The sequence below is a fragment of the Aethalodelphis obliquidens genome, unplaced genomic scaffold (assembly GCF_003676395.1).
Source record: "Aethalodelphis obliquidens isolate GAN/ISIS:26980383/991018 unplaced genomic scaffold, ASM367639v1 scaffold46, whole genome shotgun sequence".
NCBI lineage: Eukaryota > Metazoa > Chordata > Mammalia > Artiodactyla > Delphinidae > Aethalodelphis > Aethalodelphis obliquidens.
This window is the reverse complement of record NW_020837990.1, coordinates 13,864,845-13,883,740: the sequence shown is the minus strand read 5'-3', so window position 1 is coordinate 13,883,740 and position 18,896 is coordinate 13,864,845. Positions and strand designations below refer to the sequence as shown.

At 48.1% G+C, this 18,896-nt stretch overlaps 1 protein-coding gene across 1 annotated transcript in view; it reads right to left on the bottom strand.

Annotated features, from left to right (window-relative positions):
• Positions 1–14,068: 14,068 nt before the first annotated feature.
• The window catches only part of RDX (radixin), a 101,416-nt gene continuing 96,588 nt past the window's right edge, over positions 14,069–18,896 (bottom strand). The window contains exons 15-16 of the mRNA XM_027082369.1: positions 17,427–17,524; positions 14,069–14,455 (exon numbers count right to left, since the gene is read on the bottom strand). Of these exons, the coding sequence (XP_026938170.1) occupies positions 17,458–17,524 (67 nt within the window). The 3' untranslated portion in view covers positions 14,069–14,455; positions 17,427–17,457. The remainder of the gene's footprint in view (positions 14,456–17,426; positions 17,525–18,896) is intronic.

Genomic DNA, 18,896 nt, shown 5'->3' with positions numbered 1-18,896 from the left:
GCACAGACACCACATAAGTAAAAGCATCCTTCCCTAGTCCCACGGCTGGCCTCCCTGCGTTCAGTGGCTAGTGACACAGGCGTCCTCTGTAGGACAAGCACACATTCAGTATCAATGGTTATGTTAGAACCGTAATTAATTCATATGAAAATCGAAATTAAATGCCAAAGACAACTAGTCCTACCTTACGGTTCTAATCATTTCCATCAGTGAGTCTTTGTTTTATAGATCTTTCTAGTTTCTGCATCTCTCCTTGCATGAATCAAGTTTAGTATCTTACTAATGCTGCCCCCAATAGGTTCACTTCGTTTCTTTTGTGACCTCCTAGGAATTTTCCATTTCAGATATGGTCACAATTCTGAAATGATCTCACGATCTGCATGCTTTAACATACTCATGTCCTGTGTCAGTGTAGAAGAAACCATTTTATTTCAGATGACAGATCTCTTTCCCTCGATGCTTTTCAGACTTTTGCTTTTCTTACTATTTTTTTTCCTAAAGTTGCTATTTGCCATAGTCGGGTATTCTCTTTTTTCCCACTTAAACTGTTTAACTGGGGTCTTATGCATCTAGGTAACTTATTTCCACTTTGTCAGCAGATTTGATTATTGATGTTCAGCTGTGGTTGGCAGGGAACTCAGCAGATCCACAAGAAGTATTAGGTGGGAGAATCTGAGCTCAGAATATTGGAGAATATGAGATTAGGCTACAGTGCTGACTAGAGCTAATAGTTTATTTCTCCCCCACCTAGTAAGTACCTTTGTCTAAAGAGGAAGGATTCATACACATTGATGAATCAAGTAACGTTTGGGAAGAGGAGACTGTAAAAAGCAACTGCAATGGTGAATTTATTCAAAACAAAACAAAATGCCTCTAGTTGGGCCTCTCATTAGTTAAAGTATGTACTTTATAGCATTTATGCCCTCAGTCTTTGATGCTGTTTTTGAGTTAATGATGTTCATTTGGTGTTTTAAGGCTTTTACAAGGATTTTTTTTAGTCTTTCAACAGTTTAAAGAAGGTTTTCTTTTAAGATCTTTAAAGGAACCTTTTAAAAAAATGTATTTCTCTCTACATGCAACCATCAACCTGGGCATTAAGAATACAGCCTCTGGAGGCTTGATCCCACTGCACACATCCTACAGGCAGAGACAGGCAAGTTACGGAGGTAATAATGGCCCAAACCCTAGGTTTGTTAAGACTAAATGAGTCAACCCTGTGAACAGGTAGATCCATAGTGTGCATTTAATAAACTACAGCCATTGTTAGGTGAATGCGAGGTGCTTATACATAGTCGTTTTCAGATGTTTTCATGAGAGCCTTCCTATCTATACGTTATGTTGCAGAGGAGTTGGATTTTAGCCATCAGTGTAATATATATTCCATGCCCACAGGCCTTTCAGGAGTGACATTTTAAAGAGTTCTTGGCACCCAATGTCCTTGCTACCCCTGTTGTTAGGCCCTTCTTGGCTCAAGGGTGTAATATCTTAATGGGGAAATAAATGGAATAACAAAAATAACAATGATAAGACAGAAGTCCACCTTTCCAGAAGCTCACAGTTCAGTAGGCTGTGGGCTGCATGACTGACCCCCCTCTGAGCTCCAGTTTTGCTCCTGAAGATGACACTCGGCAGACCTGTGTGCACCCCTGTCCCCTGACCTGAGTGGAAGGGGATGTTGGTCCCTCACTATCAGAATCTGCAAAGCCAGTCTGGACAGAGAAGCCGGTGCTCTGTGGTCTCAGGTGGATGATGCACATTTCCAGGGAGGTGTCAGATGAAATTGGGTGATTGTTTTCAACTTATTTCCTCCTGGTTTATAACTAACTGCTGCTCTTAAAGTTGGAGAGATAGGGCTGGTGGGGAGACCACTCACATGTGAAGGTTTTAGATTACGGATAAGTTAAACGAAAATCCCATGAAATAGGCATGATCCCTATTTTAGAAATGAGAAGACTGACTTTAAAGCACTTGCTCAAAGGCAAATGCCTCTCTGCACGCTTCCAAAATCCTTTTTTCTCTTTACTCTGCTGGAAGACAGTAATAGGAATGGGCCCATGATCATCCTTGGTGTGTATTTTATTAGAATTTGGGTCTGAGGAATGATCACCAGCGGCACTGTAGCTGCACATTCTTAAACATGCTGACTTACCTGGGGGCAGGACAAGGCCCGGAAAACTGAACTAGAACTTTTGCAGCTCTGCTTCACTAGACCCCCCCCGACCCCGGCCACCTTCCACGTTCGTTCGTGTAGCTTAATGACAAAGATGGCTCTTGCGTGGGAAGGAAGTTTACCCAGAGAGCTGCCTGTCCGGAGGTCTGTGAGGACAGCCCTGGCCCAGGACCCAAGCTAACTGCCAGGCTCAGCGCACAGACCTGCAGCCTCTCCAATGAGCAAGACTAATGGGTTCTGTGGTGGAAGGAAGCTGTTTTACAGTCTGGACCCCTGCCTTCACTCCTCAGAGCTCTATGTAGGCCTCGAGAGTAAAAGGCAGTACATTCATTTCTAATGTTTCCAGTCGTGCACAGAGCCCTTCGCGGGTGTCTTTTGAGAAGCCCCATTTAGCTTTCAGACTCCTGACAATGCCCTCTGCACACACAGCACCTTTTATGTGAGGCAGCTGCCATTTGCATTTCCCATGCTTTCTATTTGCACAAATTCAGCATGAGATTAGAAACAGAAAAGTTTAATTAGGTGGTTGAACAAATTCCCTCCCCAGGTCCCCAGGAGAGCCAGATGAGGGACAGAATACTGAAAGAAGGGGAAATAAAATATTGCTATGCACTTCCGGTCCGCCCGACCCCTGGCCTCCCGCGCTCTGGTCCCGAGGCCGGAGCTAGGCTCAAGAGCACAGGGCGCCCTCCACCCTCGGGCCGCTGGCACCAGACACTCGAGTCCCGGGCACAGGTTTTGTCACCACCTCAGCCTTCAAAGCTCTCCGCTCCCCCTCCACTCTCCAAAGATGTAATTATCATTCATTTCAATAATTGTTTCAAATACGCATATGAAAAGAGTAAGGGAGATGGCAAATACAATTTTGTAAGTACATGAAATGCCATTCAATAAACTCCAGAGATTTATTGGTTTGCTTTGTCTGTTACCAAATTAACGAGAGCATGACAAAGCACCTTGCACAGTTGTGAAGGCAGCACACGTTACAATGCTGTAAATTATAAAGCAGGTGAGGCAGGAGATAGATGGGCTCCAGGTTAGACGTTTACAACTGGCCTTCTATTTACATTTCATGGGGCAGGAAAAGTGGGCTTCAGGCCGGACACTTAGAACTAGGCCCCTGCTTGCATTTCCTGACACAGGAGGTAGGTGGGCTCCAGGTCAGACATTTAAAATCAGCCTCCTGTTTGCTCTCTTGAGATAGAAGCAAGGACAGAGAGACAGGGTAAATAGCCAAGCTTTGTCTCTGGTAGACACCTTAAGATAACAGTCATGGCGAGAATAAAGAGGGGCAAAACCTTGTTTGAGTAAAGGATCAAAGGATCTCCGCTTCCCCCCTCCTTGGTGCAAGGGAGACACTACAGATGCGCAGAAAGACTCCTTGGGGGGTCAGGGAACAACTCCAGGCCGTGGTGACTCTTGCCTCTCTCAGACGCCTACACATCGGGATCCATCTTGGCTGAGAGGTGCGTGCGCACCTAAGGGGAGGGTCCTGAGACAAATGGGGGCGGGGGGCGGTGGCTCGCGGACAAAGCAAGATGACTGGCCAGAAGGGAGACGAAGGCCCGAGAAAATGCCCCCTTATAAAGGACTTAAACTTCCCAAAGGAGCCACTCTCTCTGAGTTCACCCGTGTGTCTTTCCGCATGTACTCTGCTTTTCCAATAAACTTTTTACTTTTCTCTTTACCTTCTGCCTCCTCGCCTGAATTCATTCTTGACAAGGCAGGCAAGAACTAGAGATCCAGGCCCTAGCTGCTGGCCCCTGTGGTCTAGTTGTTAGGACTCCCGGTCCTGGAACTAAGCTCTTGCTTCCAGCTACCGCTCACTGTTACTTGCTGCAAGCTGCCGCTTACTGCTGCTTGAGTCTGAAATCACAGGGAGGGGGGTGGAGAAAAATGCACTTCCTAGTCCAAGATCAACTTCATGGATTGTGTGGAGCTCGGGCAGGCGGGGAGCTGTGGGAGGGGCGAGAGAGGGCCTGGACGAGGCCACCGGCCCAAGGGGCAGCGTGAGTGATAGGGCCACCAGTCCCAGGCTCTTACGGGCCCTGGAGCAGAGCTCTTGCCTTCACACGCCCTGCCCTCTCTTCCTGCTTCTGAGTCACCCAGAAAGGTGAGCATCCTCAGCTCTGCCCCCTCACCCTCCCCAGCCAGAGTTTGCCTGGGGACTGAGATCACCAGGTAGCCGTGGGCCTGGGGAAAGAAGAAAGAAGAGGATGGTGACTGGCTCTGAAAGATCCCCCCCCATCCCTCGAACAATTTAATATACAGAATTCTGATGCCACTTCCCAGATTGGGAGTGGGAAATGCCAGGTGGTTAAAGGGAAGGTTCAGGGAACCTTTGAATCTAGCCACAGGCTCTAGTTCTGTCGTTAAAATATATGTGCATTCAAGGATCGAGCAACCCAGCTCTAGCGGCCCGAGCAGAAGTTAGAGGGCAGTCGCCACAGCCCGCTTGCTCAGGTCCTGGGGAGCCCTGTGGGTGTGGTTCCAAAGTTGCGGCCCATCTTGCAGGTCTGTGTATTCACTTAAACAGGTAGCAGTGTCATCAGACTGCCTTGCTGAGCCTCCTTTGCTGAATGGGAGGCACAAGACAATTTCCCCTGCTCTGCCTGGGGTCAAAGTGCAACACCTCCCCAGCTACCACCGGTAAGCTCTGTCCACACGGCCCTCCCCTCGAGAGACCCAACATTTCGGAGGCTAACTGTACGGTCCCAGGGGAAATGAAATAGTTTTGAGACACATTGGGTCTTTTGGGTTGTAAAGCAAAAACTTGTAGTTGGCAGTAATACTGTGCCTAGGGCCTGGGGCAAAGCACAGACGCTAACAGCACAGAGAGCTGGGTGGAGGGAACCAGCGAGAGGGAATGGTGAGAGTCCAGCCACTCTGGCCTGGGGAACAGCGGCGCTAAGTCCTGGGCGGGAAGGTGCGGGGAGGGTAGGCGTGGGCAGAGCAGCAGCTTTGGAGACACACAGACCTGGCTGCCAACGTAGTGCCCCGTTGCCACACTTACAACCCTGAGCAGGTCCTTAATCTCGAGGCAGCTCAGCTACTTCCTCTATTAAAAAGGGGGATCTTTTTACCCACCTTCCAGAGGTGTCAGTATAATCAAATAAGAACTAGAACCTGGGACATAATAGTGGCTGAAAGATGTGAATTCCCTTTCCAGCCAGAGCCCTGAGCCTGGCCCCAGCCTCCCTCTGCCTGCCCCACCACCCCCAAAAGCTTGCAGGGCACACACAGCAGCTCTGCAAGGCCTCCATGCCACCCTTTCCAGATCTCACTTCATCACCTCCTGCCCAGCCTCCCCACTGTGCTGGCTCAGCCTCTAGTAACCCCGCTTCCCTGGTCGGCCTCTCTATGCGGCCCCCCTCAGATCCACCCCCTCCCTGTAGCCAGACCAGAGTTAACCAGCACTTTAGAAGCCCTTGAAGGCCCACACCCGACACGCACACACTTCCTGTGTGACGCAGCCAGAACTCCTTACAATATTCAGAGCCCCCGTCACAGTGATATCCAGTGCACCTCTGTCCCCCAACACCCACCGTGACCACTGACCCTGCAAAGTGTGTACTACAAGTGCTTTCATTCCTCTGGGCTGTGTCCTGCAGGCTCCTCCACCTGGACAACCTCCCAGCAGACAGGAAAGCTTCACAAAGAAAGCAGCCTTGCACCTGGGTCCCAGAGGTCGACTGCTTTGGGGAAGCAGAAAATATAAAAGTCAGAAGAAACTGACCGGGCGGGGAGACGTACAGAGCAACTTCCGAGGACAGAAACAGAGAGGTTCAGAGCGGCCGAAGGACTGAGTTCATGGAGAGGAGAACGGGAGGCCAGCTTGTAGACACTCAGGGTGGGGGCCTTTAAACTGAGAATGGCCAGTGGGGGGCGCGAGCCTGGTGGGATGCCGGATGCACACGCGTGGGCACAGCTTTCTTGTGGTGCTTTCCACTGACCGCCTCCTGCCAGGGCCGCACCCCCTAATCAGGTCATGCCTGGCTCCTGAAGCCATTCGTGTTTGAGGTCCCCGCAAACAGGCAATACCTGGGCCAGTAGAAGTACTGAAGATTTTTACACAGGATCACGATCTTGGGGAGAAGGCTGAAACGATGGGAAGGTCGGCAATGGGGAGACTGCTGGCTGCAATTGCCTGCCCGCCCGCCTGAGGGTGGAAACAAGGCCCGTTCAGTGGGCGGGAGCGGAGGACGGCTGGACACGCCTCTGAAGCCCAATCAAACTGGGCCCTTTATGCGGGTGATGCTGACAAGGGCTTTGCCGCGTGGGCCTTCATGACAGTAAAATCCTGCGCCTGAGGCAGAGTAGCGACTAATGCCACACCCTAAAGTCCTGCGCTGGCCCAGAGCGGCTGCCCAGCAAATGTCAGTTCCCTGGCCTATAAATTCTCTCTAGAACATTAAGGCCTCATCGTCCCAATTCCACTTTTGCCCACAAACCTGCTCTCCACAGAGCAGCCAGAATATTCTGTATATATATTATAAATAGAGACAGTCACTTCCCTACTGAAAACCCTCCCTAGGGCACCCTTTATCCTTAGGCTTCTGCACACCGCTCTTGACGAAAGCTACCCAGTTGCAAAATTTGAGGTCAAATGTGTAGATCTGCCTTGTCCTTCGTGTCCCATCATTCTGTGTGGCAGCCAGGTCAGACTACACCCGGTCCCCTCAATATGGCCAAGGACTTCCTGAACACCTCCAGCTTTGGGCCTGGACTTGCTCCTCCCGCACTGCACCTTCCAGAATCTGTGGGCCAGAACTGAGGCTGCTCCCAGCTGGCACGCTCTCCCATCACCTCTGGGATGGCAGGTCCCATCCTCCCTTGTCACCCACTCCCCAGGCCACTTCTTGGACAACAAATAGCACCATGATCACCCTGGCTCTGCTCTGTGGGACTGCAGCCCCTGCACTGGCCTTCTAGCTACTTCTATAGCTACAAAACTAGGCACCCTCCTATCTCAGGGCCTTTTGACTTGTGCTTCCCTCTGCCTGGTTTATCCTCCAGCTACCTGCATGGATCCTTCTCTCAATTTCTACTCCAGTGTCGCCTCCCCAGGGAGGCCTTCCTGACCACCAGTAGAACTGCAACCCCGGCGCTCCCTCAGGGACATGGCCCATCTCCATTTCTGCGCAGCCCTTCTCACTACGTAGCATGTTTACTACTCATCTTCCTCAGCTGGAAACAGAATTCCAGGAAGGCAAGGGCTTGATATGTTTGGTTGCTCAATATGTGTGTGATGAAGGAACAGATCACATTGCAGGCATCACCTGGGAGGGAGCCTGGCTCTACCTGAGTGAGCACTGCTCAGGTGGTGGCTGGGACCCAGGCTGCACACACTCAGGGGTGCGGGGCTGCAGGTTCAAACTCTGAAGCCATGAGCTACTTGAGGTTGGCCCCTTCCACTGCCCTGGTCCTGGGGGGACAGGAGGTCGGGGAGCTGGAGCCTCAGGGCTTGGCCGGCAGTGGGGTCAAGGGCTCTGTGCCCTGGGGTTACGATACGTGTATTTGAAGGGTTTCTCACCCTTCAATGGACAAAGTCAGGACACAGCTGTGCAGTCCAGAGCTGAGCTATCATCTCCCAACAGAGCGAGGAAAGGGAGGTGTCCAAGGCCTGGTCACCACACAGACGAGGGTGACATTTACCAGAGCAGAGTCATTTTCTTTTTTTTTTTTTTAATTAATTAATTATTTATTTTGGGCTGTGTTGGGTCTTCGTTGCTGTGCGCGGGTTTCCTCTAGTTGCGGCAGGCGGGGGCTACTCTTCATTGTGGTGCGCGGGCTTCTCACTGCGGTGGTTTCTCTTATTGCGGAGCATGGGCTCTGGGCGCGTGGGCTTCAGTAGTTGTGGCATGTGGGCTCAGTAGTTGTGGCACATGGGCTCTAGAGCAGAGGCTCAGTAGTTGTGGCGCACAGGCTTAGTTGCTCCGTGGCATGTGGGATCTTCCGAGACCAGGGCTCGGACCTGTGTCCCCTGCATTGCAGATTCTTCACCACTGCACCACCAGGGAAGCCCCAGCAGAGTCATTTTCCATCAGCTCCAGCATCCCCAGCAGGAGCCTGAAGAAAAGGGCAGCTTTTACTCCCAGGCATTGTTAGTCACCTCACACCTTGGACCCACGGGCACACGTGAGAGTGAACTTGATGACTGAGTACAAACACTTCCCACGTGGCCATCTGTAGGCTCTAGGCACCCCCCTGCCCTCCCAAAGCCCACTCTCCCCCCCCGCCCCCCCACTCCTGGTGGCTTCAGGACAAGGACAGAACATGGGAAAGGTAGCTGGTGGGATAAGGCACAGCAGCTGGGCTTGCTGCTTGAGCAGCTTTCCTGGAGGACAAAGTTGCAGCTTCCAATTCTACCATGAATTATCGGCGAGTGAGGCACCACTGGGCCTGGCCCTGGTGCCAGGGGAAGTGGGAGGCCAGGGACCCCTTTCAACCACTCATTCTGAGACCACTGCCTGGGGGACCCAGCGGATGATCCTAAACAGTTGTCAGATGAATGAGTGAAAGAGCCGCCTTCTCTCAGGTGACCTTGTTCCCCATTGTCACGCACAAATGCTCCTCGACACTCATCCCAAATTCTTCATTTCTACCTTCAGGTCACCTTTTGGGCCAAGTGAACAGGCTCCCCAGGGTGATAGGACTAGCACTGCTGCATTAAATTAAGCCAAAGGGAACCAAAAATGGGTTCTGACGACCAACAGACCTTATTTGTGGAGAAAAAAATGTGTTGTAAAAATCAATTTATTCTTTTATAAAAAGTACTTTCTGGGACTTCCCTGGTGGTGCAGTGGTTACGAATCTGCCTGCCAATGCAGGGGACATGGGTTCGAGCCCTGGTCCGCGAAGATCCCACATGCCATGGAGCAACTAAGCCCGTGTGCCACAACTACTAAGCCTGCGCTCTAGAGCCCACAAGCCACAGCTACTGACCCTGCATGCCACAACTACTGAAGTCCACATGCTCTAGGGCCCGTGAGCCACAACTACAGAGCCCACGTGCTGCAACTACTGAAGCCTGCACGCCTAGAGCCCATGCTCTGCAACAAGAGAGAAGCCACGACAATGAGAAGCCACGACAATGAGAAGCCCGTGCACCGCAACGAAGAGTAGCCCCCACTCACCACAACTAGAGAGAGCCCACATGCAGCAACAAAGACCCAACACAGCCAAAAAAAAAGTACTATTGTTTATAGAAAGTAAAGCCCAGAGAGGTTAAATGAGTTACCCAAACTCACACAGCAGAAGATGGCAGAGTTGGAATTAGAATGAGTCTCACTTCAGGCCACAGAGGCCAGTCCCCTGTGAGGACAGGAAGAGTAATGACTCACACTTGCTAACATGGGCTCCTTGGTCCAGCCACCACACCGGAAAAAGGTGGTGCCAAAGAGATGCGAGAGGTTCAGGGTGCAAGAGGTCTGTGTGTTCACGTTCCAGGGCCCCGGCTCCTCTCAGGGGCCCCTGAGGTCAGTGTTGCCCTGTGTGCAGTGAGGGTCTGCAGGTGAGGGGCTCCACCCAGACCTGCTGTCCTTGAGGAGGAGGTTGGGTAAACTGTTCCTGTCCCCTTCTTTCTCCACCACCACTCCATACCCTGGTCACCTACTTCATTTCTTTTAGTGGCCCCCTCGAAGGGACAGGCCACAGGCCACAGTCCAGCCTGGCTGTCTTCCCACGCCGTCGTGATCTGCTGGGAGTAACGCAAGATCCGTGCACAAGGGAAGCAGCAGCAGGGACAGTGGGGCTCTCAGCAGGGGGGGTCTGGCACTCCTGGGGCTGGGTGATTCTTTGAGGGACCACACTGTAGGATGTTTACCAGCATCCCTGGTCCCTCCCTGCTAGATGCCAGTATCTCATACACATCCGCAGATCCTAACAAAAAAGTCTCCAAGCATTATCAAATGTCCCCTGAGAGGCAAATCGCCCTGGTTGAGAACCAGTGGTGTAGAGAATATAAATATTGTAGGATAATGCAGAGGAGAGGGAGCGTGGTGAGTGCTCGAGGGCAAAGGAGGACAGACTCTGGCCTGGAAAAGTCCAACCGAACAGCGTAGCAGAGATAGTGACGCTCACCAAATATTCCCTGGGCTCCCCTACTTCTCCCAGGCCCCCTGGAGCTAAGAGGGGCCATGTGACTATTTCTGACCAGTGAAATACGAACAGAAGAGACACGTGTCACACCGGGGCAGGTGGTGGGAAGCCCACATGGGGGTCCCCAGTCTCTACCCGCCTGCGACAGTGCCTAAGAAACCATGTGTTCTGCACGGTGCAGGGAAAACCAGGTGCCTGCAGAGCCGCGGGGAGCAACGTGGCCCCAGATGCACACAGAGCAAGGGACGAGCCTCAGAGGCCTGGGCGTTGTAGAGGACCAGGCTTGAGCCCCGTCCATTCTGACTAATGGAAACGGGGACAAGAGCTTGCGGGAAGACCTGGGGGTGAGAAGCCCAGCTGTGACAGGTGAGGGCGGGCCAGGAATGCACGGTGGTGAGCAGGGCACAGCCCCATAACAGTGGCCGGAGGGGCCAGAGTGAAGTGCCGAGAGGTAAGCAACAAGGCACACTGGACGCATGTGATTTTTAAGAATCCATGAGTCTGTTGAGTAAAAGAAACCATTCACTGAAGAGTATGAGCAGAATGACTGCGTTTATATAAAGAACATAGTAGTAAAACCTAGCTCTCCTGTTAGAATTCAAGACAGCACTTACCCTTGGAGGAGCATCTAGTAACAGAGAAGCACAAGGGCCTCTGGAGGGAAGAAATGTTCTCTTTCTGGTCTTGTGCTGATTCCACTAATGCATTCACTTTGTGAAGATTCTTCACACTGTCCACTAAACTGCAAATGTTTTTACTTTATATTTCAATGAAAAGTTTTTTCAATGCAGTAGCTTCAGCATTAACAAGAAGTCCCAGTTAAATGCTGATTTGTGCATGGCACTCTGCAAGGTTTTATCAAAGGAGAACCACACACACATCTTGGATTCTGTTTTTAAATCCGCATTTCAGGGCTGATTTATGGCTGGCATTGAATCATCTTGTGTTTTACTTAGAACAGAAATGAGTATAATCCATAACCATTTGTTCCTGCCCAAGGCTGTGGGCTAGAAGACGACACTGATTTGCGAGAATTACTCATACAGACCCAAGAGTGTTTGCTGGCCCCAGTTGAGTGAAGGGCGCCCGGCTGACCCAGATAGCCTTGAGAACATTCAGTTCTAGGGTTTAACAGGACCAGTAAACAGAACTCCTTCTCCCATTCTGGCGCCCCCTAGGTCTGTAAGTGTGGTCCCCAGTCCAGCAGCCTCACCTGTGTACTTGGGAGAGGTGCACGTCTTTGGGCGCCACCCCTGACCTGAGAATCAGACACTCTGGGGGTGGGGCCAGCATCTGTGGTTTCACAAAGCCTCCGGACGATAATCACGCTCATAAAGTTTAAAGTAAAAAGCACTGGGTGAAATCAATTCAGAATTAAAGCAAAAGAATGAGCAGGTGAAGCCCACAAGATCACCTTTATCATTGATGAAGCTAATGCTGGGAACCTAGGCTTATGCCTAAGGCAACTGGACTCCCTAATATCGAATCCCAAATGAGACAGCCACCCCTCTCCTGTGGGAGCCCGGGCCTGCCTCAGCAGAACTAGGGCATGGAGGAGCTGACAGTCATATGTGCTTCCTGTGGACAGAGAACAGGACTGGGTACACGGCTCCTCTCCAAACTCACTGCTCAAGCAATCCGTCCCACCTGCCTGGAAAGGAAGGAGGGGGCCGAGGGGGCCAAGAGGACGGGAGTGTTGTGCTAAAGAGTAGTGTCTGCCCACCAATGCGCTCCTAAGAGTGGATGTGGATTATTCATGACTGGAAGAGATCAGCTTTTCTCCCTTTGGGTGGCTACACCCCTGTCAGCTTCGCTTGACCAGGACTGAAGTCCAGCAGTTCACAAGGGCCTGGTGGGTGTGAGCAGCTCCTGAAGAAAAGTGGCTTCTGGTTCTGAGGCTTCAAGTCCCCACCTGTCCGTCCCAGCACGCAGTGTAGACAGCAGCCTTTCTGCCCAGCGCAAAAGAGAGCCCAGGATGAAATCCAGCCAGTTTCCTCTCCCATGGGAAGTGATAGCTAAACATGTTTCCTCAGAAGGGGTGCGACGAAAATGGTGCTTTAACTTGTCGTTATCTTCATGCATTTCTTGTTACCTGAAAATAAGCGATCTTCATAACTCCCCTCTGCCTCTCAGCTGCCCATCTATGCCATCCCATGACCTTCCTCTTTAGCATTGAAAGTAGGCTAACTCCCTTCCCTTTCCAAAGGAGGAGACTCAAAGAACAGAAAGGATCTTAGAAATCATTTAGTCCAAACACCTCATTTTCCGGCAGACGCGTCAAAGGCCCAGGGCATTGAAGTGACCTATCCAGGGTCTCAGTCACGACCCATGCCCAGGCTTGACACCCACTGGCTGAAAACCCTCAACCCTCCACAGCTCCATGAACAAGCTTATGAACTGCTGGTTATACGGCATTATCTATAATTATGTTTATATAATCGCACTATAACCAGAAGCAACTGATAATCTGTCCTTTTTGTGTGTGTGTGTGGGACGCGGTCTTCTCACTGTTGTGGCCTCTCCCGTTGCGGAGCACAGGCTCCGGACGCACAGGCTCAGCAGCCATGGCTCACGGGCCCAGCCGCTCCATGGCATGTGGGATCTTCCCGGACCGGGGCACGAACCCGCGTCCCCTGCATCGGCAGGCGGACTCTCAACCACTGCGCCACCAGGGAAGCCCATGTCCTGTCTCTTTTTTAATAGTTTCCCCCTGTATTACCAGTCCGGGCCAGACCAGTCTGTGTGTGGAAGAGGTCTGTACGGTGGTAGCACATGGGAATTTGCTGTGGCGGCAGCAGCCCACGCTGTGCCTTCTTTACCTGTTGACCTTGAGCCTCAGGTTCTCTGATGGATCTGCTAAAAGGTGAAAGAACACACCTGGCATGATTGTTCAGACAGTTACCTGACCAGTGGTTCAAGGACCCCAACCAGATGATTTCCTCAAGCACTTCCAGTCTGTAGTAATACATAACACGCAGTCTTTCCGGTGCTGCCTGTGAACCTTGGCCACAGGACACCAGCTTCTGGCTCCACTGCATCCCCAGGCCTTAGGGCTGAATGGTTCTACACCACCTGCCGCTTATAATCGAGGAGAGGCCTGGCAAACAGCAATTTGATAAGAATCACAAGAAGTTGTGTGGTTATCTTTTAAGTTATAAAAATGCCTGATAAGCAAAGATTTCAAATAAATTATGAGAGCAGTTTGGGAACAAATATTTCTTGATAGTAGACAAACAGCATTTAAAAAGTTTATTTGCTTATGTGTCCACTTTAGAAGGGCACTGTTTCTAAAACAACCAGACTTACTTAGTGCCCTTGAAAGACATCAGGGACAGATGGAAAATTCAATATCATGTTGGCATATTTTGTGTGGTTTTTCCGAAAATCTTTAAGGGGTAACTTTGTGACTGGCAGGTGAGTACCTGTCATATAATCCAAGCACAATACATTCCTGAAGGATTTAAGAGTGACTATAAAATAGCTGACTCCTGTTGCAAATTGTCACCCAATCCTCTAAGCTTCAGTCCTCAGACATTCAAGCCACCTCGGAGCGTCAGGAATAGTGCAACCTAGTGAATTAATAATGTGGCTTCATGTCCCAGCTCTGCCACCGCACCCCTCAACCTTCTTTCTCCAAACACTGGCCAATTCCAAGCTAACACTTTGTGAAATCAGAGAAGATGAGAAACTGAGAAGGGGCAGGCAAGCCCGCTGGTCAGTAGGGCAATTCCTCGAGAATGTGATATTCACTGCCTACCATCGGTGTGCAGAATCAAGCGGAAACTAAATGCCCCAGGCTGATGTTAGAATATATTTATTGCTACATTTATATATACAGTTATACAAACAGCCCAGACAGGAAAGGGAGTATTGCAACAATTTCTCCAGATGCCACAGATGTGTTCCAGGAAACAGAGCTGCATACCACTGATTTTGCTCTCAGTTCGAAGCCCAAAATAAGTCACATACATTTTTTTTAAGTGGAAAGTTCTTGGAAATTCTCTCCGCATATCCCTCTTTACAAGCTAGTCATGCAGAAAACAAGTGGGTTCTCAGAAGCCTGGGCCTTCAGGCATCTGTTGCGGGGATGGTACCTTGAAGACAGGATGCAGAGGATGCTGGCTGAGGACTGCCAGGTGCAGTGCCGAGTTCCCACGTCCTGGCCCGTCTCTCTAAGGTCTGTCCCTAGGAAAGGCAATCGAGAGAGGTGAGGAGAGAGACAGAATAGCAAGAAAGGGAAAACCAACAGTCGACCGAGGTGTGGAAAGAACCACCAACAAGAGCCCTGATTGAGGGAACATTCATCCATCGGGTTTCAGCTGAGATTATGGACTTTGGGGGATACAGACATTCAGAACATCAGGCATGTCTTAGTACGACCTTATCCTAAAGCTCGCCATGTGCGTCAGATGCCAGGGACCTGCGTGAAGACACAGAAAGTGAACAGGAAAGTTAGGCAAGAAAGAAGAAAACTGAACTTTTAAATATTACCATGATAGGGTTGAAAAGGGCACGACCCTGATCACCTTTCCAGTAACATGTAGCCAAGACAAGAGTTTACTACTGAATTATGAAGGGGGATGGAATGTCACCAAGGAAACACGATGACGTACAAATTGCACCAAAACAAAGGTGGTTCCACAGGCTCTACACTCTGACCTCAGCCTTGCTAAAACTATTTTTGGTCTCAGAAGGAATCTAACATGGTAGATATTGCAATGTTCAGATCCAGAATCATGATGTGGATATGAGATCATGGTATAAACATACTCCCCTTCATGTCACAGTCTTATAAGCCTTTGTGACGTGAATCACAAGAGAAGTAAGCAGCCTGTGAGGCAGGTGTCCCCAAGGGATTGGTCACCTTATTTACACCAGCTCTGTCTTACTCACCTCAGGCTACTTCCCCCTCAACCCCCCGACCCCAGGGTGTAGGAAAGAAGGTCATCAGATCAGGTCTAACTCAGCCTCCTAAGCTAAAATCAGCCTAGTACCTCAGAGAAATGACAAGGCCTGAAGGTTGAGAGCAAGAAGCCTGTGGGTCTGGATGCACCAGACAACCAGAGGCCTTTGGGGTTGATTCATGATTTGGATACAGCCTGACACCCGAGGCTGTAGGGTATTCTATCCCTGAAGAAACCAGCCAGCTGCAGTTCGTCCATGGCTATCCTTGTAATTCCTCGCCACCATAATCCCACGGGCCTGCCCAATCACAAGCAAGAGGGTGAGCATTCTGATGGAGAAACCCTCAGGACAGTGGGAGTAGGACTGGAAAACTGTCAAAAGTTCCTGTCTTTTTTCTTGGGTCAATAACACTACAATCAACTAAGGAGGGGGGGCCCAGCTGTTCTTCTGAGGCTGTCAACTATGTGACTTTTCAAGCTGGAGGATGCAGCGATTGCCAACTCCCTTGATCCTTTAATAAATTCATCTTTGGACAATTCAAAACCTCTGTCATTTGATCTTGACTTTTCTGGTAAGTCATGCAGAAACTTTCTTTTCCTACTTCTGATGGCAACAACAGAGTCAAACTCACTCAAAAGATTTGCTCTAAAAAGCAAAAACACTAAAGGGTGAAAATCAATGAGGAAAAATTGCAAAACATCAGGCAAATTTCAGTTGGAAGGATCTTACCAATCAGCAAACAAAATAGAAAGAGTTACATAAATGCCTGCACTGGAAGAAATGATTTAAAGATGAATAGCTAAGAACAGTATTGTTTGTGGCAATCTATGCATCATTAAGAACATGTTTTAACCAAGGATTTTAGCTCAAATATCAAGAATAAGATTAACTGGATTCTATGGAGTCACAAACACCCCTTTCAAAACCAGTGAAAGCAAACAATGATGGATGTGTCACAAGGACTTCAAGTGGATTTTGAAACAATGAAAATATTTTGGTGATGTCATGGAATGTCAGAGATTCTTGCATGACCTTAAACTCGTTTCACAGCAATCCAAAAGTCAAGGTCATTAAAAAGAATGCAATAATGCCATTTGCAGCAACATGGATGGACCTAGAGATTATCATACTAAGTGAAGTCAAGTCAGACAGAGAAAGACAAATACCATATGACATCATTTATATGTGGAATCTAAAATATGATACGAATGAACCTATCTACAAAACAGAAACAGACTCACAGACATAGAGAACAGACTTGTGGTTGCCAAGGGCGAGGGGGGGTGGGCAGGGAAGTATTGGAAGTTTGGGATTAGAAAATAAAGAAATACAGAAATAAAGTCAAGGCCAAAGAAGCAAATCATTTCTAAAAGTTCCCCAGCCTAAGTGAACATATATCACCATTTTTCTACGTCACATGAAAAGAACCTAAAAAATAATATTGTTATAACAGAGTTATTCCACATTTTAAAGTGTTATCTAAAATATATTCCCATATAGCTAGAGATTGGTTTATAGAATTGTGGGAGGTTTAATCAGCAAGTTGGGGGAACTCAAATGTACCATTCAAGATCTACAAGATAAACCACATGGCTGTAGTTTTATTTAGAAATGGGATGGGTCAAAAAATCAATTAAAGAACTTTGAAACAACCTCTTATCATGATAATCACGTTGATCAACGATTTTTAAATATTTCCAAATTGAGATCAATGCATAATACTAACCTGGCTTACGAACCAATTCTGGATTTTTTCTACTTAATATATAGGTATGGCACTTCATTTTTAAGTAGATCTGAACATTTTTTTAAATAAGAAAAAAAAAACCTTCTAGCAGCACACAAGTGTCATGTGTGTGAGCTTGCACTATAATACTCTACATCAAGGGGGTTCTTTCACAAAGGTAAGCAAACAGTCTAAAGTAGCGTGTCTAATCAGCTCACCAAGATTATAGGTAAAATTTCATTTTAATAAACTGTATCTGACCTCAGTGTTCTTGATTGGCAAAGAGCCAAAGAGATGCAAACAACTGAAAAAAAATCTGGAGGGGGTGGGATTAGGTGCTGTAATGGTAGGGCTGGCTCTGGGTCAGCTCTTTTGACTGGCATTTCACTAGATGAAAGGCTCTGGGCTGTGGATTAACAGATTCAGGTTTTACGGGGTCCCGCCAGCATTTTTGCAGTGGAGAGGGTATGGCAGGTCTAATGGGAAGGTGGGCTAGCCCTGGTCAAGGCTGCCAGCTGTACTTACCCAGTGAGGGAGGGAGCCTTCTTCCTAACTGTTACATTTGCTTTATACTGCTTTGGCAAGAACGCATCTGGAACAATGCATACAGTTTGGGTCCCCACCTTTTAAAAAAGACATCAAAAGGTTAGAAAGCGTTTAGAACACAGAAGGAAGCCAAATACTGTAGTACAGAAGCCAGAAGCACCCTTGTCACCTTGCATTATGTAGAGCCTTCTATGTAACCAAATTGCCAAAGTAATCTCCTTCCTAATCTTTAACCTCTAACTTTTCTTTTTCAATCACTTTTGAATCTCTACTATTACAATGTGGAAATAAGAATAACTTTAAATCTCCCTTTTGAAAAGATGCTAGAATTCTAATAGTTGCAGCAGCTCTGCACAAACTAGTCATTTTCATAAGACTACCAGATCTCAAAGCCATCAAAATCTTTTTAAGTATTAGAGTAATGCTGAAGATCAGATTTTATATTTTGAGGTTCTCTCTTGATTAAAATATCTTTCAGGCACCAACCAGACTTAGGTACCAAAATACTTCCTGGTGCCTACTTTAAAATCAACACTTGCTATCTATGAATAAGCAATGGCTCAATATACTGTACCTGCCTACTAAGACTAGGGTGAGTAAGACAAACACACAATCAAAACCACCTCCCCTGCAGCCATGTTAGCACTGCAGCGGCTAAAGAGATCAATTTCAGCCCTACTTTCTCTGTTCTGTCTTCTTCAGCTGACTCACCTGCCATTCTCAGACATAGCCCTTAGAGACACCAAAGACAAAAGTCACAATTAACTCCAAAAAGAAATTGCTAAACCAATGAAGCTTATACATGTGTTAGTTTTCTGACTGGGGAGAATATTGTTTACAGTATTTTCTATGCTTGAGAGTTAAGCAATTGGAAATGGTAATCTCTATCTTATAAATGTGTTACACATCAAAAGGGCATCTGTGGTGGGCTGTTTCCTATGGAAACCATGTTATAGATGATCAGTTTGGTTTCCAAGCAGTTTAATGCATAATGAAAAACTGAGTCTTGCAGCAAAATACAGCAGAACCCTCACATTTTGATAAAGGAACACTGAAACAAAGCAGTTTTATAATTTTTCCTTAATAGTGAACTTTGATGTTAAATGGGCAGAATTAATTAGAAGGTGATTAAGTAGTACTTGAATTTAAGAACACTTTAAAAAGAATTTTAAGTATTTTCAAGGCCTTTGAAGGTTAGCAGAGCTGGCACTTTATTGTACCAATTGTCATTTTAAAATGTATTGCCGTATCTTTTACCCTAGTAACCAGCACTATTCTCATCATTCTTAACCATAATTGAGGTAGATCTGCAGTACCCATAAAGGAACAAAAGGGGAGAGAGAAGAAAAAGGACGGAAAAGAGAATGATTGGCATGAGTATACTGAAAAATATTTGGAGGAGCAAGAGAAAGGAGGATGGGGGAGTAAAGTGAATAAATATTAAGGTAT